Raw genomic sequence first — 21,963 nt, 5'->3', positions numbered from 1 at the left:
TGACCTCTGTGGGCATTGCACGACATGGGTGCACTTACATACATGCAGGCAATATACTCATAAAGTAAAAATATAGGGGGCTAGAGAGATGGCTCAGCGGTTAAGAACAATGGTTGTTCTTGCAGAAGACCCAGGTTTGAATCCCAGTGCCCCACATGGCAGCTAACAACTGTCTGTAACTCCAGTCCCAGGGGATCCAACAGCCTCTTCTGACCTCCGTGGGCATTGCACGACGTGGGTGCACTTACCTACACACAGGCAATACACGCATACACATAAAATAAAAATAAAAATTAAAAAAAATATATAGGGGATGAAGAGATGGTTTAGCGGTTAAGAACATGGAACACTATCTGTTTTTGCAGAGGACCTGGGTTCTATTCCCAGCACCCACATGGGAGCTGACAACTATTCATAACTCCAGTTCCAGGGGATCTGATGCCCTCTTTTGACCTCGGTGAGAACTGCATGACATGGGTGTGTAATGGCCCCAAACGGAGTCCCCCACATTGTAATAGTCAAAGTAACTTATTTTTGTATAAAGCAGCCACTTTAAATTTCAAAAGCTAGAAAAACAGCCAGCTTCAAGCTGAACCTAGTTGCTTCCCCTTAGAAGAGTGCTTTCTTTGGAGTAGCCGACCTTGGTCACCTCCCAGACACTGCAGCTCTTCTGCTTAGCCAAGAATAGAAATCAGAAAGTGCCTTACTGTCAAGGGCTCTAAACATCTGTTAAGGACTAACATAAGCTTGTTCTGGCTTCTGTAGTTTGCTTATCTGTGAACTTGGGCATCCTGACCATACTCAGGACCACCTGGCATTACTCATATGTGATGAAATTTCTATGGTATTTGTGGGTTTTGCCTTTATAAGTTAGTTTCACCCTCCTGGCAAGGGGCCATGGGTCCTGAATCTGACTAAGGGACCAGAGGACGGCTATAGCCCTAATAAATTTTGTGGGTTTTTTTTTTTTTGTGTGTGTGTGTGTTTTTTGAGACAGGGTTTCTCTGTAGCCCCAGCCGGCCTGGAACTCGCTATGTAGACCAGGCTGGCCTTGAACTCACAGAGATTGACCTGCCTCTGCCTCCCAAGTGCTAGGATTAAAGGCATGCACCACCACCCCAGGCAGCCCTAATAAATTTCACCAATTAAAATTTGAATTGAGTCTGGTGGTCTTTTTCCCAGTGGTTTCAAACTCCCTAACAGGTGCATCTACATGCAGGCAAAACACTCATAAACGTAAAATAAAAATAAATAAAACATAGTCATAGAAGAAACCTTTTAAGGACCTGGCCTGCAGTTTGGGGTTCAGTCCTTACGTCCAGATAAACTTCCTCCAACCCAGCCGGAACCAAGAGCCGGGCTCTAGCCCGGGTGCAGAGAGACTTGGCCAGGCTGGACCAGCCAGGCTCTGACAGCTGCAGGGAGCACGGGAGGCGGGGCCGGAAGTGAGGTCACGGAGTACGGCGGTCGCGGCCCTCTCTTATTGGTCGGGAGTGGCACGGTGGGCGGGTCGGCGCGCGGTAGTCTTTCCGCGGCTGGTCCAGTATTCCGGAGTTGAGCGTCGGTCGTGGTCCGTGCGTCCTGGGGCCGAGGGCTCCCCCGCCGCTTTTTGCCCCCCGACCCCTCCGGCTCGGGTAGGTGGTGGCGGGGGCACCGGGCTGCAGGCTCCGTGGTGGGGTGTTCGGGGACCGCAGGTTTCGGGACTGGGGCTCACGTCCTTGGAAGGCTTTCTCCCACGGCGCACACCGAGGAGGACCCCGACATCCCCGGGCGCGCACCCACTTCCGGGGCCGGCCACCCCCTCAGGCCCGCCACCGCACCGACTGGAAGACGCTGTTCTGCGTTTCCCTTTCTCACCTTTGCCCCGCTCGGTTGTCGCGCACTGTCTCATTCTGTCCCCAGTCCTGCTGTAGCCCGATTCGGCTTCCCCGGAGTCTGGAGCGGGTGGGCGGAAGGTGGAGGGACCTCCTCCAGGCTTCAGTTATCTGGCGTGTTCTTGCTGAGCATCTCTCCTCCGAGGTGAGTGCCCTGGCAGACCTGTGCCAGCTGTGATAGGGTGGCCTGCGTTTATTTAGTGAGGTGCAGAGCACTGAACTGGGAGTCAGACCTTTGCTCAGCCTAGGAACAGCTGTGTGACTGGACAGTCACCTCACTTTTAAAAAAAAAATTATGCGTATGAATGTATTGCCTGCGTGTAGGAAGTGCACCCCTGTGGTGCAATGTCTGCAGAGGTCAGAAGAGGGTGTTGGATCCTCTGGCGTTGAGGTTAGGACGGTTTTTAGCTAACATGTTGGGTACTGGGAATCGAACCCAGGTCTTCTTCAGAAACAGCCAGTGCTCTTAACTGCTGAGCCATCTCTCCAGCCCTCACACCTCACTTTTTTTTTGTGCCTCAGTTTGTACTTTAGTAAAATGAGTTAGCTGTCATCTGAGTATGAGGACCCCTCTTGACTGTCTCTCCCTCTCCCCCCTCCACACCCTCTCTCCCCCTTATCCATCCATGTTGGGTTTTTATTTTTATTTATTTTTGGTCTTTTTGAGACAGGGTTTCCCTGTAGCCCCAGCTGGCCTGGAACTCATTATGAGGACTAGGCTGGCCTTGAACAGAGATCTGCCTGCCTCTCCTCTGGGGTGAAGTGCTGGGATTAAAGGTATGCATCACCATGCCCGGCCACTTGGGGTTTTTAAGACAGGGTCTGACCATGTAGCTCAGACTGGTCTCAAATTTAAGGAAATCTTGCCTCAGCCTTCCAAGTGGTGGGATTACGGGTATGAGCCACCACTCCTGGCTCACTTACTTAATGTTGCACCTAATCAACACCACCTCATACTTCCCTCCCTTGGTGTGTGTGTGTTTGTGTGTACACCTGTGTACATGCAAACGGAGGCCAGAAGTGAACATCAGACGTTTTCCTCAATTCCTCTCTATTCTATTCTTTGAGACAGGATCTCTCACTGAACCTGGAGCTCCCCTATATAGTTGTCTAGCAAGCCTGAGGGATATCCCTGTCTCCACCTCCCCAGCTTTAGGACTACAGGCATACACCACTGTCTGGTTTTACATAGGTGCTGGGGATCAGTCCCAGGTCCTCATGCTTGCTCTGCAAGCACTTCACCAACTGCAGCATGTCCCCAAGCCCCTTCATCTTTCTTTGCATTTGTTGATTGTCCCTTACCCAGATTTTGCTTGCTGTACTTACTGTGTATGCATTCCTAGCTCTAGAACTGTCTGCAGCGTGGTCCATATTCAGTAATTGTCGGATATTGCTAGAATAGGACCAGATGTTGCATGTGGTACCTGTGGCCCCCAAGTGATGATCTCCAGGATTGCCCTGCTTGCCTTCCCTTTCTGTGTCCTTTCATCCTTTCTGATGATGGAAGTTGAAGGAGGAGGAAAAACACAGGGTTTTTTTAGTTTTTGTCTTTTTTTGAGACAGGGTCTCCCTGTAGCCCTAGCTGTCCTGGAACTCACTATGTAGACCAGGTTGGCCTTGAACTCACAGAGATCCTCCTGCCTCTGCCTCCCAAGCTCTGGGATTAACAGCATGCACCATCACTCCAGGTAACATGCAGGTTTTATATGCTTTCTCACTGCCTGAGAATCCTTGTCCTGATACCCTCCTAGAGGCTAGGGCAGGGACTGAAAGGGAATGCTATTGACCAGTCCCTTTCCTTACACACAGCGACACCCAGCCCTCTCTCTGTGCAGCAGGAAAATCACCTCCTAAGCCCTATTTTATAGGTAAGCAAAATGAGGTTTAGAGAGACTGAGCAATTTGCTCAGTAACATAGGCAAAGCTAGTCAAGAGTCTAACCTAGAGCTCTGGGTCCCAAGCCACATCAATTGTAAGCATAGCTGATACTTACCTTCTTTCCTTTCTCCTATAATCCTACAGGCCTGTGTCGTGTACCTCTAGTCACAGCCCTGGTTAGATCTTGGGGTTCCCAAAGCTGGGTTCTTGGTATTTGGAAGCCGGGCCGTGTCAGGGGAAGCTGCTTTTTACTGCACTCTCTTCTATTTAGTGACAGCCTTGATCTCACTCTCTTGGGTTACTTCTCTCATTCCAGAGTCTCAGAGATGGACCTTCTTCAGCTCCTGGCCTTCTTTGTCCCACTGCTGTCTAGAAGAGTGGTCACAGGCACCCTAAGCACCTCCCTGGACCCAAGCCTCAAGATTTGTATCTTTTGGGACTTGGGTAGGGTTAATGAATTATCTTTGATGGGCTGGCAAATGAGATCTCTTGATACCCAGAACTCCTTGGGGATTCCAGGGATGAACAGACCTAGCCCGTAAGAACAGGAGAGAGAAGATAAGGAGCTCTGGCTAGACCTGGAGCAAGTCAGTTCTCTGCTGAGCCTCCTTCTTCGTATGTTAAATGAAAGGCAGGCATGTCTCTTGGATCTGCAAAGGTTTAGTGAGGACTGTATTTGTCTGTAGTGCCCAGCTGTTAAGACCCCAGGAAGAAACTCAGGAACTTTGGGTTACTAGGTTATCTTCACCTGGTGCTCTGTTCCATGCCCTTGGCAACACAAAGCTGAGTCAGGATCAATCCCTGGCTTTGAGGCATCCATAGTCCTAGCTGGGAGAAAGATTCTAAACAGATGGTCCTCGCTCTCTGTAATCAGTGCTCTGATGGGTGCAAGAGGGACTGGGAGAAACACTGTGCCATGGATTCTGAGCAGGGTCTTGAGAGAACAGAAACTCCTAGAGAAGGATGGGGCATCCCAGGCAGAGGGTACAACTGGAGAAGGATGGGGCATCCCAGGCATGGGGTACAGTTTAAGCAGATCATTGGAGGTCCAGGAACAATGAATGATTGTGAGAGATGTCAGGAAAATACAGGGAAGGGAAGGCAGGAGCCGGATCCTGGAGTGTCAGGTTCAAGTGTTTTAGGGGGTTGGAGTCTCTGAGAACTGGACAAATGGCATATTACAGGACCTGTGTACTTGTCAGGCAGTCCATCCCTTCTCAGGGGTGCCCTGAGACCTCTGAGTCTGGACCATTGGGTTGTCTGGGTAGGGCCACAATGGTCCAGGTAGGGCTATTGGTGCTAGTCCCTTAACCTAACGCTGCTCAGACAAGAAGATGTTTGAGGTGAAGCGGCAGGAGCAGCTGATGGCACTGAAGAACCTGGCACAGCTGAATGACATCCACCAGCAGTACAAGATCCTTGATGTCATGCTCAAGGGGCTCTTTAAGGTGTGCGGGGGCACAGGGCAGCCCACAGCAGGCCAGGTCTTGACTTGGTCACTGATAGGTAGGAGTTCCTTTCCTACCGTAATAGTGTTCAGTCAGGAAGTAAACTGTGTGTACAGAAGTGATGACGTGGGATTCAGGTAAAGGGGTCTGGGGCCAGGTCGTAAAGGGCTCCACAAAGCTGCTCAGCCCGGATGGGGTTCCCTCAGGTGCTGGAGGACTCCCGGACAGTGCTCATTGCTGCTGATGTGCTCCCAGATGGGCCCTTCCCCCAGGAAGAGAAGCTGAAGGATGGTATGGTCTCCCCAACACTCCCTGTGCTCCCTACTATTCTGGGATTCTAGCTGCCCCCTCCCTCCTGTTCTTGTCCCTCTATCTCCCGGGCATTTCCTCTGTGGTACCTGAGGAGTTCCCCTGGGTTCTCTAAGCGTTTCTGGGTTTCAGAGCCCGTTTCTTTCTCCTTCACATGTTCCTTTATGCTGCCCTATGCTTGGGACAGGGAACTAGGCAGGAGCCTCTACCCAGCATCACTCCAGGGGCAGGACAGGGTCAGTCACCTTCTGGTAAAGCAGGCAGGAGTTGTTCCTGTTTGAAGGAGAAAAGACTGAGGCCCATGAAATAGCTGAGCTGACTATACCCATAGTCCCAAACTCCTTAAATCCTTTTTCAGACTACATGAAAAAAGCATAGATGAAGAAATGTTTTATGTCCCTCTACCCCTCTTCTAAGATCTGTCTTCAGTGGTAACCCTCCCCTCTTCCCCCTTACATTAACTGGTTACACATTTCTTAGTTCACTGAGATGAGGTAAACAGCCCCTGTGTTGGAATGATGGGCATTTTCAGACATCATCTCTGCATGCCTGAGCGTCTTACATTTCCAGTTGGAAGAAAACAAGTGATTTGCTTTGGCTTTCCTCTCTGAACCAAAGTGACTCCTGAATTCTCTGAGCTTCAAGATTGTTTTGAAGCCCAGGGGTCCTTGGTCCACATGCCAGCCTGGCATATCTTGGCTGTGATGCCCAGTCAGTTCTGGGCAGGACTGTGTGAGTCCTGCTCCAGGATTGGGAATATGGCTCCTCTTCATGCTCAGCTGGGTCTGAGGGACTTGCTGTTGTGGTAGACACTAACCCCAGTCTAAACGGACCTGCTGACCTCATTAGGGGAAGGATAGTAGTGGGAAAAACTGGTAAAATTCCAGTAAGATCTGTAGGTTAGTTGATGTGTTGCTGTTAATTTCCTGGTTTACATAAAGTTGCATAAGATTTTGATGTTAGAGGAGTGGAGTGAAAGAATTTTTGCGCTGTACTACGTAAGTCTAGAACAATTTCAGAGTAAGAACTTAGAGCCAAGAGAGGTGGCACACACTAATTCCAGCTCTGGGGAAACCGAAGCAGGAGGGTCCTGAGTTTGAGGCCAGCCTGGGCTACATACTGAACCAAGTTCATTCTAGGGTCTAGCTTTGCATACAGACAAACAAATCGTGGGCACATACACACAAGGGGCAGGAAGAGAAAGCTTAGGCACTTAACATTAAAATTTGTTCCACACTTGTAATCCCAACACTTGGGAGGTGGAGGCAAGATCAGGAGTTCAAGGTCGTCCTCAGTTACACAGTACATTCCAGGCCAGCCTGGGCAGCATGAAACCTTATCTGACAAAAAGAGAATTAAATGGAAAGACAATTTTAAACAAAAAAACACTACAACTCTGACCTCTTTGATAACCATCCTGACAAAACTGACCCCACGTAGATGCTATATTAACACAGCTCTGGACACTTGGATGGACATTGAGGGAGTGGATCTCTTTGTACAAAGCAGCACCCGTCTCTCTGGTTCACAAAACAAATGAATCCTAAAGAAAGGAAGGAAGGAAGGAAAGAGCCAAGCTAGTCTCCTGTACCCAAGGCTGGCTTCTTTACTCTGTAACCAAGGATGACCTAAACTAGTCCTGCTTCTACCTTCCAAGTCCTAGAATCATAGACACACACCACCACACATGGATTTAGCAGATGGGTCACGTTAGAAGCAAGTTGTGCCTTGGGCACATACCAGACTTTATAGCCTAGACTTGGCACTCACTAGCTGTTAACACCTCAGTTTTCTATTTGGAAAATACGAACAGCAGGGGGCTGTAAAGATGGTTCAGCGGTTAAGAACACTGACTGTTCCTGCAGAAGACCCGGGTTCGAATCCCAGCACCCACACGGCCGCTAACAAGTGTCCGTAACTCCAGTTCCAGGGGATCCGACAGCCTCTTCTGTCCTCTGGGCATTGCACGACGAGTGCACTTACTTACATGTAGGCATAACACTCATACACATAAAATAAAAATAATGAATATTAAAAAAAATTTTTTTAAAAAAAAAGGACAGCTATTTCTCCTAGAAGAGTCAGCTAAAAGGGTGGAGAGGCCCCAGTACACACTGCGTGGATGCTGGTAGCCTGTGGTCTCTAGATGCTCTTCCCTTCTCTGGTGGGTTTTGTGGATGCCTCCATTGTGGGGTGGGTTAAGGATAGTTACCCTGACCACTTACTAAGACTCCCTTGCCAGCTTTCTCCCACGTGGTGGAAAACACAGCCTTCTTTGGCGATGTGGTACTGCGCTTCCCGAAGATTGTACACCACTACTTTGATAGAAATTCCAACTGGAACCTCCTCATCCGCTGGGGCATCAGCTTCTGCAATCAGACAGGCGTCTTTGACCAGGGACCCCACTCACCCATCCTTAACCTGGTAAGGATGGGTAAAGAATGTCTGGGAGCCCTCTTCTGGTGGTTGGCTTAGAGCCTTGTGTCTGTCTGAGTGTCCGTTATCCTTGGGTATGAGTGCTTGGTTATGTTTTTTGTGAATGTCAGGGCACATTGGATTCTGTGCTCAGTGCTCCTGGAGGGCCCCTAGGGATTCTCACCTGGCCCACTTCTGTCCAGGGTCTGCAGCTTAGGTCCCTACGTGGTGGGAATGACTCTGGTAAGCAGGAGGCAGAAAGGCAGAGGATGACTTAGCTTTTTCTCATCCACAGATGGCCCAGGAGCTGGGGATCAGTGAGAAAGACTCTGACTTCCAGAACCCATTTAAAATAGACAGAACAGAGGTGAGTTTGTGTTTGCTTTGTCTCTGGTGGCATGGGAGGCTAGGTCTTGAGGGGCTGAGGCCTAGTATAGAATGTGAGGACTTTGGGCTTGGAGCCAGACATCCCAGTGGTCTGAATCCAGAAGCTGTCACTCAGTTGGGGGGGGGGGGGGAGGGTAGAGCTTTGGGCAAGTCACTGTTCCTTCACTTAGTTTAAGGCTCCCTGTTCACAGAGTGTACAGCACAGCTACGGCTGGGCTGAGGACTGGGGGAATCCTGAGCCATGAACATATTCATCTTTTTGCATGTTATTCCTCCCAAGTCGTGACTATCAGAGGGTCCAGGTGTGGTCAGATCGTTTTCTTCCCTGCTTGGAGCTCTGACACTAGTACATCAGGACTTCTGTTCTCCCTCCACATGCTTTTGCTCTAGAGTTCCAAAGAGGGCTCTGAGGCTACAAGCTACCATATGGGAAAACAATGGGGGCACATACAACACAGGAAGGAAGGGATCAGAGGGAGCAGGGCAAGGCCGGGAAGAGTTACTCAAGTGACCAGAAGACTAGGATTCTTTGAATCACAGGCTAGTGCCTGGTGTAGGGAAGAGTGTTGAGTGTGAGGGGTCTAAGATTTACTCTGCTTGCAGGCTGGTAAAGTGGTCAGCTTCTGTTTCAAAGCTGTTGACAAGTCATAGACATTAGTCTTTATCATAGCAAAAGCAATAGCTAGACTATCAGCCTTGTCATTTGGATCCCCTCATTCAAGTTCCTTAGGACCCCATGGAGGGGCCAAGCAGATGCTGTGCATACAGTGGGTTAGCATTATATTTATGTACCCCTGAACTCAGGAAATTTACCATCTTTATAGTAAGTGAAACAAACCTGTGCTTTGTCTGGGGGGACAATTACCTCGTCCTTCAAGATTATTGCCCCCTCCCCCCCGCCCCTGCAAAAAAAAAGAATACATGCCTTTAGTGCTAGCACTCGGGAGGCAGATGCAGGTGGATCTCTGTGAGTTCAAGGCCAGCCTGGTCTACATAGTGAGTTCCAGGACGGCTGGGGCTAAAAGAGACCCTATCTCAAAAACAGCAAAAGATTACTTTCTGCAAAAATAATCCTGAAAAATGCCCTGGGTAGTTGCCAAAAGGCAGGTGTGGTGGCACAGGCTTGTGATCCCAGCACTCAGGAGGCTGGAGCAAGAGGATTATTAAGGCCAGCCTTGGCTACCTAGTGAGTTTGAGACCAGCTTGGACTACAACTGTCTAGAAAAAAAAACCAAAAATAAAATCAGTCAAACAAACCAAAAAATGTTCAGGACTTTGCATTATTGATGTACCCAGCAAGCACATATAGAGATGCTCAGGGTCATGGCAAACTGCTTACCCTAATAACCTACCCAACTTCATGTAATTTGGATTAACTCAAATTTTCACATAAATATACTATTCAGTCTTATTAATCTGATTGTAGAGGCTGTGACCGATCCATTCAGTCACTCAGTCACTGGAGTGGCAATGTTCCATATGTCGTTTTTGATTGTTTGTATTTATTTTATGTGTATGAGTGTATTGCCTGCATGTACGTAAGTGCATCCAGGTCGTGCAATGCCCACGGAGGTCAGAAGGTATTGGAGCCCCTGGAACTGGAGTAATAAATGGTTGTTAGCTGCCATGTGGGTGTTGGGAATCAAACCAGGTACTTTGCAAGAGCAGCCAGTGCTTTTAACAGCTGAGCCATCTGTCCAGCCCCTGTTTGATTTTAGAGATAGAGTCTCATTCTGTAACCCAATTGATCTCAAACTTACCACCTTCCTGCCTTAATGCTGGGATTAGGTCTGAGCCACCATACCTAGCTCTTACAAGTGTTCTAAGTTGTAGGATAAGGCCAACAGCAGCCATGTTCTTCAGGGTCCTTGACTCAACCAGCCATTATGACTATGTCTTGGGAGAACCAGTGTGTTTCATTTTGAACTATCAGAATATTATCTAAGAGCAGTGTATTATCCACTGTATCCACAGATTAGATTTTTATCTGCCAGTCTTATCGGCTGTATCAGTTAATAACTATGAGAGGCAATCATCATCCACCATGGGGAGACATTCTCTGGCTCTTTCTCTTCCACTTTACATTTTGTAAATCATTAGTACATTGTTTGGCTGAGTCCTGAGGGCAGTGTTAAATTACAGAGTTTATCTGTGAGAGTAAAGCAAGGTTGTGCCATCCTGTGTTTCTGCACAGGTTACTTTCAGGTTACTCCTTTGATGGTAGGAGACACAGAAGAACAGCTCAGCATTGACTATGCATTTTCCCATAGTGGGAATGACACACTCAGTAGCAGGTTGTCAGCAGCACCTGTCACTGACCTCAGACCCTGGGGTTCTTGCCAGGTGGTGTGCTGGAAGCACAGGGTGAGGAGAGCACTAGCATTGCTCCCTGAGCCCTCCAGAGTCTTGGGCTGCTACGTTACTCCGCAGGTGCGTGGGTACTGTTCCTGCTGCATTACTCATGTGTTGTCCTGGTACCTACCCTTTTACTGTTCTCCAGTCACACCCTTCTTTCAGAAGATTCAGGTGTGAGTGAGACAAGCAAACTTTTACAAGTTTATAGGCTCATTAGCCAGTTGTCGTGGCACACATAATCCCAGCTGCTTGAGAGGCTGATATAGGAATTTGACCTGTTGGAATTTGATACCAGCCTTGGCAACATAAAGAGGGAACACCCCCCCCAACCCCCCCGTTTGGCAGGGAGAGGGAAAGGGAGGGGGAGAGACAGAGAGAAACCTATTATATCTTTGCCCATGTTGACCACTGTAAAAAGTTGGTAAGAAATATGCTTGATCAAATGGTCATAATCTGAATCATCTCAGACAGACCATTTCAACCCGGGACGTGCGTGGTTGAAACAGAACTATCTGCTTTGTGCCTGTCCATGCTGGTGGGTGGATACCATGTCAAGTGTAGTGGTGCATTTAGGTGGCAACCGCAGGAACCAGGAAGGTGGGAATTAGCTGTAGGGTTCTAGTCACTCTTATCAGAGAGTGGGTCTTAATGTGGTCATCCAAACAAGTGGCCCAGACTGTTTAGTTTGCAACAACAAGGTTTTTGCAGCTTGTGGCCCTAAAGAGGAGTAGGTATCTTTAATCTGCCAGTTTCTAGTCTCCCCTGCACCCCATACTAGGAGTTGAATCCAGGGCCTCACATATGCTAGGCAAATACTCTGTCACTGAGCTACACCCCTAGTCCTCTTTGGATTTTTTTTTCATATTTTATTATTTTTATTTTATGTATATATATGTATTGCCTGCATGTATGTAAGTACACCCATGTCATGCAATGCATGCAGAGGACAGAAGATCCTGTCGGATCCCCTGGGACTGAAGTTACCGACAATTGTTAGCTGCCATGTGGGTGCTGGGATTCGAACCCGGGTCTTCTGTAAGAACAACCAGTGTTCTTAACCACTGAGCCATCTCTCCAGCCCCCACTTTGGATTATTTTGAGACAGGGTCTTGCTGCGTCTCCCAGGGTAACCTTGAACTTATGGTCCTTCTCCCTCGGCCTCCCAGATAGCTAGGATTACAGGCTTGCACCACCACGGTTGGCCATTATGTAGTCTGAGTGGCAGACCAGTTAGCTGAACACTGACAACAGTGAGAAGGGCGTGCCTGGGTGGTAGGAGTGTCCTCTCAGGCAAGGGTGACAGCGTTCATTGAGAACATTGCCTGTCACCTTGATGGCAGTTAGTCTCCTTTCGTGGTTACTGGTGCTAAGTGGCTGTTGCCACCTGTAGTCACTTGTGTTGAGGGTCCTCAGAACCATCACTAGGTTTGTTGACACTAGGGAAATACATGGGATTGGAGTCTGGGAGATTTTCTGGTCAGTAAGATGCTTGCCATGCCGCTGATTGTGGTGGCACATTTTAATGCCAGTGCTGAGGAGGTGGAGACAGGCACATCCCTGGGGCTTGTGGACCAGCCAGCCTAGCTTAATTGGTGAGCCCCAGGTCTCAGTGAGAGACTTTGTTTCAAAAAACAAAACAAAACAATCACCTGAAGAGAAAGGACACCCAGAGTTGTCCTCTGGCTTTCTTCACAGGCAGACACAGAAACACATATCACATACTCCCTCCCTGCCATGGGGAGCATGGGATCCAGCGACTAACTATATTTGCATTTGTATTTACTGCAGAGAAAAGTTAGAAAGCAAAATCAGCCAAGGTGAAAAGGCACAAGGGACAAAGTCCAGGGGAACCAGCTTCCAGAGTTCTCACCCCATAGGGTCACAAGTGATGTAACTTAATCCTCCCAAGAACAAATTGTAATAACAGGAGCTTCCCTAGCAGCTCGCTAGAGACCTAGTGCCCTGATTTTTCCTGGGAGCTGGTTGTGAGTACCTCTGGCCCAGCTAGTATGCAGGTTCCAGGCTCCCAGAGGAAAGCAGGTATTTATCACAAAAACAGTGTAGGAACACTGAGCTACTCTTACTGGTTAAGATTGTGAGAGCTCTCCTAAAATTTAAATCTCCAGATCAGTTAAGGGCCAGCATAAGACACAGGCCTAGCTATTTGGGAGGTTGAGGAAGAAGGATCATAAGTTCAAGGCTACCCTGGAAAACAGACCCTGTTTCAAAATAAAACACAGAGAGGACTGGGGGGTAGCTTAGTGACAGAGCATTTATCTAGTGTATGTGAGGCTCTGGATTCAACTCCTAGTATAGGGTACCAGAGAGACTGGAAACTGGCAGATCAAAGATACCTACTCCTCTTTTGGGGCCAGATTGGCCTCAATTCCTGATCCTGGTGCCTTTACCCACCATGTGATGGGATTACAAGCATATACCTACACACTATACCTGCAGTGTTAATTAATTTCCAGCTACATTAGTTTTTAACTTAGCTGAAGTGCAATGGACCATGCCTGGTTATTTAGCTGAACCTCTGAGGGCCCAGCTGAGCCAGGGACTTTGTTCATACAACAGGGTAGAGGATATGGTTTTCCCATCACAGTAGCTGCCACTTCATCCTGCAAAACCAGAATGATACATCCCCCAAGGCTGCTTACCACAATCTCAACCCTGTTAAGTGGCCAGGGTGAAGAATAGTTAAGTCCTGCTGTACTTGGTGGCACATGCCTTTAATCCCAGCACACAGAAGGCAGAGACGGGCAGATCTCAAGCCAGTCTGGTTTACATAGTTCTGGAGACCCTGTCTCAAAAAATGAAATCAAGCCTTGCATTCTAGGTGTACCCAGTCAGGACATGCAGGGTACCCAGGAGTTTGGGGGGATTCTTTTCTCAATAAGGGAGTACCTAGAGCTTCATTTCTGTAAAGGAGGCTCTTCTCACCCTGTGGTCATAGATGCTCCTGTCACAGGACTATGAGCGGGACAGATGCCAGGATTTAGTATGCACATTTCGTGTGCTTTTGTACATAACCACAGCAGCGACATAATTTCCTTTGTGTTGGCTGGGGATGGTCCTCATATTCTGTCCATGTTTTCTCCCTGTACTGGGGCTTGAACCAGGGCTTTATGAATGCTATACAAATAATCTACCTCTGAGCTACAACCCCAGCCTGCCCATTGTTTATCTCCAACATGGACCTCTCTCCTACAGAATCCTCAGGTCAGCTCAGCTCTGATCATACATACCCTTCAGGGAGCGGTCTTGGAATCCTGTCCTGTGTCTTATGCACCCATCAGTCAAGCAAGCTTGCATCAAGCTGTGTGCTGGCTGCTGGCTGTCAAGGGGCCCTGGCCTTCTCCTTGCTTTGGGCCTCACAGAACAGTGGAGCAGGGAATTGTAATGAGCTATAAATCCTCTGAAGGGAAGAAGGTGGTGGGAGGTATTGGAAGAATAGGTTGCTAGGTGGACCACGGGAGGGAGGCCTTCTAGGCAGAGCTTGTACGGCAGGCCAAGTACATTGCACATTCATCCATGTAATATTCAGTGAGCATCTATTGAATCCAGGCCAGTGGGAAGCCACATTAGCCCCGCTCTTCCAGGTGTGGCAGCCTCCTGGGAGGAGTTGGTAGTCAGTTCAAAATACATGTTATAAGCTGGGCATTGTGGTGCACACCTTCAATCCCAGTACCCAGGAGGCAGAGGCAGGCAGATCTGGTCTACATAGGGAGTTCCAGGCCAGCCAAGGCTATATAGTGAGATCTGGTCTCAAAAAAACAAAACAAAGTAAACTAACAAAAAAATCATAATATGGTAGGTCATATCAGGGACTGAAGAAAGGAGTTGGGAATGTAATTAGGTTTATCCAGGGCGCAGGTGCCACTCACATGGGCTGAGCATAGTCTACTAAGAAGAAGGAAGTGAGAGAACAGCTGCATGCTGGAGGAGGAAGTTTCCAGGTTGGAGGAGGAGTGACTGCAGAGACTGAGCAGGGAGCATCTTCAGAGGGCTGGGCAGTATGAAGAGATGAGGTCAGTGCTCTAGATCACATCCCAGAAAGCTCAGGGCTCTTTGCAGACCATACTGTGGAGAGCAGGGTGGCAGGCTCTGACTTGCCACTTTAAAAGATCAACCTGGCTGGACCTGGTGGCAGATGCCACACTCTTAGCACTTGGGAGGCTAAACAGGAGGATTTTGAGTTCAAGACCAGCTTGGAGAGACCCTGTCTTTAAAATATTTTGGCTGCTGGTGCCAGCCGGCCTTAGATGAACAGCACCTGAAAGGGGGAGTGAGGATTGAAAGAAAAACAAGAGACAGAGAAAGATACTTGGGAGGACTGTCAGGAAAAGATTCTAGCAGGGATATCCATAAGCTTCCCATGCGACTAGGGGAGTAGTGAACACAGTACAGGCAAGAGGAGAGGTTTGGATGTGGGCCTCAAGTCCCAGCTTGGATTCTGGCACAAAGCAGGCTGTGAAGTCAAAGAAAAAGATTGACCATGGGCTCAGAAAACAAATGGTGAGGGATACCCTCTTGGCCACCCCACAAGAACATTTTCCTCCCTAGAATACCCACAAGGATGGCCACTGACCATCTGTTTTGCCTATGGAGAAGCCAAAACCACTGCTTCCCAGGAGCCTGTCCCAGGCCTACTAGCTTCTCAATTTATGTATTTGCTTTAATTTATGTGCGTATGCTTGCTTGTGTGTGCATACATTGTGTGTGTGTGTGTATTTATTTATTTGTGTGTGTGTGTGTGTGTGTGCGCACGTGAGTGTGGGTACCCACTGAAGCCAGAAAAGGGTGTCAGATCTTCTGGAACTGGAGGTGGTTGTGAGCTGTCTGATGTCAGTGATGCAGGTGCTGGGAGCTGATCGTGGGTTCTCTGGAAAAGAAGCTTGTAACCGCTGAGCCACCTCTCCAGCCTCTTATTTTGTTTTTTTGACAGTGCCTCATGTAGTCCAGTCTGGCCTGGAACTTGTTGTGTAGCCAAGGATGATCTTGAACTTCTGATCCTCTGCCTCCACCTCCCAGGTGCTGCAATTATAGGCATGTGCCAACACTCCCAGTTTTAAATATTTTATTTTTATTTTCTATGTGCATGAGTGTTATGCCTGCATGTAGGTAAGTAGACCATGTCGTGCAATGCCCGAGGAGGACAGAAGAGGCTGTCGGATCCTCTGGAACGGGAGTTATGGACAGTTGTTAGCTGCCATGTGGGTGCTGGCATTCGAACCTGGGTCTTCTGCAAGCACAGTCAGTGTTCTTAACGGCTGAGGGGTTAACTCCCATTAACTCCTGTTCCAGGGGATCCAACGGGCTCTCTGTCCTCCTCAGGCATTGCACGACACGGGTGCACTTATACGAAGGCAGTACACTCATGCACATAAAATAATAAATAAAAAATACATATTTTTTTGGTCTTTTTTGAGACAGGGTCTCTCTGTAGCTCCAGCTGTCCTGGAACTCACTATGTAGACCAGGCTGGCCTTGAACTCACAGAGATCCGCCTCCCTCTGCCCCCGGAGTGCTAGGATAAAAGGTGTGCACCACCATGCCCGGCATAAAATATTTTTTAAAAAGGATGAAACTGGCTCCTGTGTGCAGGGTAGTCTGGGAGCTAGATGAGAGCCAGGGCAGGCCTGAGGAGGCTGCTGTGCTTAGCTATTTGGGAGATAAGACCATAACAGTGGAGCTGGCGCAAAATTCAGGTTCTGGCTTTCATTTGACAGTTGAGTTTTTAGGATGTGCTGAGGGAATAGTTATGAGACAGAAAAGTGATAAAGATGAAGGAAGAGTTTGCTGAGCAGTAGAGAAACAGCTACATTTTACCCAGTCCTTGGAGAGGGATTTGTTTCTGTACCTGGTGAGCACCTAAATGAGGTGAAACAGGTGGTTAGATATGACTTTACATTCAGGGAGGTGGAGTCATGCCCATGTAGAAGGTACTGAAAGCCATGGGATGGACATGGTCACGTGGGGGCTGGCTGATGGAGTAGCAGTCTGAGGTCTGAGGTCTGGAATGGGGCTGCCACAGCAGGTACAAAGGCCTGGAAGTTGGTAGGCACAGGGAATTGAAAGAGAAAGGCTTTGGGAGTAACAAAGCCTTGCCGTGTTTGGTGAGCTTCTACTAGAAGTGTTGGTTTTGGAGACAAATAGAGCTGTGGATTTGAGAGGTAACTGGCGTGGAGGCCAGCAGAAGCTATGGGCTACTGAGACTTCTGGAAAGAATGGAGGGAAAAAGTCAAAAGGATCCTAGGGTGAAGCTGAAGATGTCCCAACCCAAATCTTTGTCCTCTGCCCATCTCTGCTGTATTCCCTGTTCACAGCAGGTCTTATACCTGTTGTCTGCGATTCCTAGCCTGCTTCCCTCCTGAAGGGCTTATCAGGCTGGAACTCCCTGAGCCACTCTCCCTGCATGAGACTGTCTCTCAGGTCACCCCTTGTCATCTGTCTCCTGGCCTGGAATCTCCCATCTTCCTATTTGCCTGCCAACTTGGTTTATCTTTCAAGATCTAGTCAGCAGTTTTTCAGAGCCCTTTATTCGCTTTCTTTGTCTGGGCCCCGAGGGCAGGGCTGTGTCCCAACAACCTTCCTGTCCCAACCAGCCTCTCTTAGCTTAGGAGACGCTTGCTATCCCTAAACTAAACCACATTGCTCTTTACCACAGTTCATTCCTAGCACCGACCCTTTCCAGAAGGCCCTGAAGGAAGAAGAGAAACGCCGGAAGAAGGAGGAGAAGCGGAAAGAGCTCCGAAAAGGCCCAAGAATCTCGAGATCCCGGTCTGAGTTGTAGCCCTGGAGCATCTTGGGGCTTAAGGGATCGGAAGAGGCCAATCAGAAGAGTCGGCAGGCAGCCATGTAGCTGGTTCAGATGGAGACCCGACGTTTGTTGGGTCTTCAAGAGCCAAGTCATCCTGGCTATAGAGACTGAGTCTCAGGAGTTTCAGGGGAACCCCCAGGGGGCCGTGAGAGACACTACTGCAATGGTACCTTGTGGGGTGACTGCTGAGGGAGGAGCTTCAGGGGCCTGGCCTGAGCCTTCCTGGCGAGTGAGCTGGTGGTTGGCTGCTGTCCCTTGTGGGGAGGCAGCTGAGTCACAGGTGAGGGTGCCATGCTTGCAGCTGTCCCTGACATGTTCCTGAGCCACCTGTCATGGGTCCCCACCCTCTTCAGGCAACAATAAAAGCCAGCAAACTCACTGGCCCCACTAAGGCTGGTAAGGGACTGTGAGGGAGCCAGGAATTTTTAGAGATGTTGAGACCAGCCTGGAGTATGTTTTTGCCTCTTTAAGAGGGAGCTCCAGGTCCTTGCAGGGCAGAGAAGCAAGAGTTTGACTTAGGCCTCTTAATCCCACACTATTGCTCTTAATGAGGGGTCAGTTTTGAGAGGGGACCTAGAAGTGTCCTGGAGAGTGTTTATTTCAAAGGGACCTTAAAATAACACAGTCTCTGCCCTCAGACACCTGGGTGCAGTCCTTGAGCAGTTTCAAGGGATAGTTGCCTTGCCTTTGGCAGCTACTAAAAAACTTCTCAGTTAGTGCATGGGGGTGGTACAAGGAACAGGCTGTGGGGACAGGCTGCAGGACGCTGTGCTTTGTAATGGGGCTCCCTGAGCAGCATTGGTCAGACAGTGAGCTTCCTAGCTCAGGGCTCAAGGCGAGTCCTGTGGCCACAGGGCAAAGAAGCTATGGAGGGACTTAGACCCTCAGTGGGCAGCCTGGCTTCTGTCAGTCCCAGTGAGGTGGCTGCCTTTCAGGCCTGCTTCTTCCAAGCAGAGGAGGGAGGGGCTCCAGCAGCATCATAGCTCTGCCTCTTTGACCTTGCCAAGCTAAGTACTTCTTAAAGGCAGGGAGACACAGCACCCCTGTCATGCCCTGCCCTCCTGTTACTAACAGTGCTCAGGTGAGACCGGAGCCCAGCCATCACCCTTGCTGACTGACCCTGGCCTCTTTCTCTTCCTTGTGCTGTGTCTTCATTGGCAAAATAAATTTGATGTCTGAATCCTCTGCCAAGCTCTAAACTTGGAGCTGGCCTTCCTCTTGGCAAGGGTAGCAAAGAGAAACCAGGCCTTAGAAAGGCTTTATGGAAGGGCCCAGATCATCATGCATCCTATCAGTTACTCAAGAAAAGTAAGGGAGTAAGTAGAGGAACAGGACTGGAGAGGTTTTCCTGTCAGAACTGCCCAGGAGCCACCTGGTCTCTCTTGCTGGGCAGGGGAGGTAGGGCCAGCTGATCTGAGAGACGTGAACTCTATCCCCAGCTCTGTCCCTTCCTTGCTGCATGACCCTAGCCAATTCCTGTGAGAATGGCAGCACTAGAATGTGTGATCTGTTATAGACAATTATAGACAATAAAGGGGTGGCATCTACCCATCAGCTGTTGACCCTGTCCTAGTACTTGTAGACTAAGGACTAGAGCCAGCCCCCGGCCCCTCTCCCCTTTGTGCTTGAGAGAAGCTGTGGTTGCTGGGTTTGCAAGAGCAGTGCTTCCCTTAAATGAAGGGAGAACTTGGAGAATCAGGCCCACATAGCTGTGGACCTAACTTTCTTAGAGGTGGAGGGGAGGTGAAAGGATGCCTGGGGCAGTGCAGCAGGCTTCCAGCTTTGGGTACTGAGTGACTTCTACGTGCTTTTACAGTAGCAGGACTATTTTTTGTTCGGAGAGTTTCATGTAGCCCTGTCCTGATCCTACTTCCCACTTCCCCGGTGCTGGGGCTATAGGTGTGTACCACCACATCTGACCAGCAGGATTTTTATACTTTGAGGTAGAGCCAGAGAACTATAGAGTGATGAAAGAGGCAGCCCAATATGGAGGGAAGGCTGGGCCACTCAGGTCTAGCCTAGGCTGTGCCTCCCTCACGGACTTCATCAGAACCAGGCTCTTGTTCAGATCCTTGAATTCCCTATCCCAGAATGCTCAGGTGTCTGAAGGAATAAGGAGCTATGAAAAGGCCCTGTAGGCGGAAGGTGCCTGGAGTTTAAGTGACTTCTGTGGTAGATTTCCTCCCTGATGGTTCTCTGTTCACCCCACAGATTTGCTGAGTGCCCACCACACAAAAGGCCTAAGAGAAAGGTCTGCTCTATCTGGGACCCTCTTTCTCCTGGGCTTTTTCCTTTACACTCTTTGCCTCTGTCTCCGTGGATTCCATTCTACCCGAGTCCAAGGCTTTCCTTCCACAGCCTTCATGAACAAGTGCCTTGCTGCTTTCCTCTCCTTGCTGCCAGTGCTGACTATTGTGGTTTCTTGTTCGGTGGACTCCACCTTTGAGTCTTACACAGGCACCAAATATCGTTAGCTGTAAAGACCCAAGGGAGGGCACTTGCTTCTCCAGCCTCCCAGCGGCTGGGATTCAATTATATGACCATAGCTCCACCCATTGGCTGCACCAGCTAGTTTAGTGCTGGTGGTGGCAGTAGCTGAGGTAACAGGGACAGTGTCTGTGTGTGTATGTTTCCTAGTGGCCAGCTCATGGTGTTCATGGTGCTAACAATGGTACTGTTAGTGTAGTCTTGGGTTCCGTGCCAGTCTGCTGGGCTTCAAGGTCCAGTCTGTGGCACTCCTAGAATCTGTGAGCCCCTTAATATCATTTAAGGCAGGGTGTCTCAACAGTGGCACTGCTAGTATTTTGGACCATCTGTTGAGAAGGGCTGTCCTGTGATGTGGGTTTAGCAGTATCCCTGATCTCTACCTGTAAGATGCCAGTAGCGATTCTTATGACAACTAAAGATGTCTCCAGCCTAAATGTCTCTCTCGGGTCAACAGCCCTTTTCCTTCCCTCTCCCCATTTTCCTCTACCCTCCTCAGTCACTGCCCAGAGAGATGCTGTTGAGGACTTCTTGGGGTGATCCTGGGCTGCTATTGTTCTAGCTCTGCCCATAGTCTAGGGCTTCTGTCTCTTCCTGTCCCTCACCTATACTTTAAGAGGTACTTGCCTTAGCCTATCCTCTCTGCTCTTGGGCAGCCACACCCTCTGAGTTCTGAGTTGTTGGCATCTGCCCTGACAACTCATTACTTAGGTTTTGGTTCTTTCCAACCAGACTTGCCCTTTCCTACCCCCTAAGCCCACTTCTTCAAACTCTTAGGTAATCCATCTAGAATGCTTCCTGGAAGAGGTGGTATCTGTGCTGAATCCTGAAAGATGGAGGAAGGAGACAAGGGCCAGAAGCAGAAGCACAAGAGGAGAGCTGTTGAGGAAGGAGATGAGAAGCATGCACAGTTCTTTCCTAGGAGCCTGACATAATGGCCACCCAGTCCAGCCTCTCTCTTCCAGATGAACAACCCAGGTCACGAGGAGCAGCTTGTGAAATGTGAAAGCCTGTCTTCCCAGCCAGAGCCAGGTGCCAGCTGCAGGAGACATTGTCATGGGGCCAGGCCAGAGGGAGGATGCAAGTGTTTTGTTGAGGGTTGAGACCTTGCAGCCACCATTTTGTTATTCCTACTGAGAGTTCATTTGTGTTCCTTCAGGCCACTTGGTCAAGTACTGAGGCCTGGGACAATCCTACTGGGAAAGCTCTAGTGTAGGAAAACCTGTCCCCAGCCAGAAATGACAGCACAAGTCAGGTTCATTGTTAGGCTTGTTATACCCATGGCCTTTCCTCCTCCTCTGTCATTTGTACCATCATCTGCCATTTTATGTTCAGTATCTTTTTGGTTTCACACACACACACACACACACACACACACACACACACACACACACACACACACACACACATACACACACACACACACACACACACACACACACACACACACACCCTGCCCCCACAGACAGGAGCTTGCATTTTCCCCTCTGTATATTATGAAAGCCTTTTTCTTGTCAATAAACATTTATGTGGTACCTTCTTATGTCCATAATTTTTAATGATGCCATCACACTCTACAGTGGGGAGGTAATTTGTTTATCCAGTGCCTTACTGGGCTTCTCAGTTTCTTCCCAGTTAAAGGAACTTTCTATGAATGTCTTTGGACGCACATACTCAGCTTTTCCTTGAGCCCTCATCTTTTTAATTCCTCAGGATAAGCATGGAAGCTTGCACCTTTCTGTACAACCTGACCACCCCAAGATAGGTGCTTGCAGGAATGGGAGCCCGTGCGTGGGGACTCAGGTGTTTGAGGGAGTGGGAGCCCGTGAGGGGTGTTTGCGGAGGTGGGAGCCAGTGCTTGGGGGACTCGGGTGCTTGCGGGACTGGGAGCCCATGAGTTGGGGGGGCTCAGGTGCTTGGAGGAGTGGGAGCCAGTGAATGGGGGGCATTTGCGGGGGTGGGAGCCCGTGCGTGGAGGGCTTGGGTTCTT

General features: G+C 49.2%; 1 protein-coding gene across 3 annotated transcripts; it reads left to right on the top strand.

The window, feature by feature from the left end:
* The first annotated feature begins 1,513 nt into the window (after positions 1-1,513).
* On the top strand, positions 1,514-21,513 carry Ccdc134 (coiled-coil domain containing 134). 3 transcript variants are annotated; one of them, XM_008844790.3, is made up of 7 exons: positions 1,514-1,634; positions 4,069-4,178; positions 5,079-5,200; positions 5,407-5,491; positions 7,752-7,933; positions 8,220-8,291; positions 17,337-21,513. In XM_008844790.3, exons 2-7 carry the CDS (start codon positions 4,079-4,081, stop codon positions 17,460-17,462), a joined length of 687 nt encoding a protein of 228 aa, XP_008843012.1. In that variant the 5' UTR covers positions 1,514-1,634; positions 4,069-4,078; the 3' UTR covers positions 17,463-21,513. The 3 variants fall into 3 exon arrangements, with proteins under 3 accessions (XP_008843012.1, XP_029424996.1, XP_029424997.1); XM_029569136.1 differs by having other exon boundaries at positions 1,563-2,019; XM_029569137.1 differs by lacking the exon at positions 1,514-1,634 and adding an exon at positions 3,702-3,742.
* The last annotated feature ends 450 nt before the right edge of the window (positions 21,514-21,963 follow it).

The sequence above is a fragment of the Nannospalax galili genome, unplaced genomic scaffold (assembly GCF_000622305.1).
Source record: "Nannospalax galili isolate Female #2095 unplaced genomic scaffold, S.galili_v1.0 scaffold180, whole genome shotgun sequence".
NCBI lineage: Eukaryota > Metazoa > Chordata > Mammalia > Rodentia > Spalacidae > Nannospalax > Nannospalax galili.
Note: the sequence above shows the minus strand (reverse complement) of the source record. Positions and strands in the feature narration are given on the sequence as shown.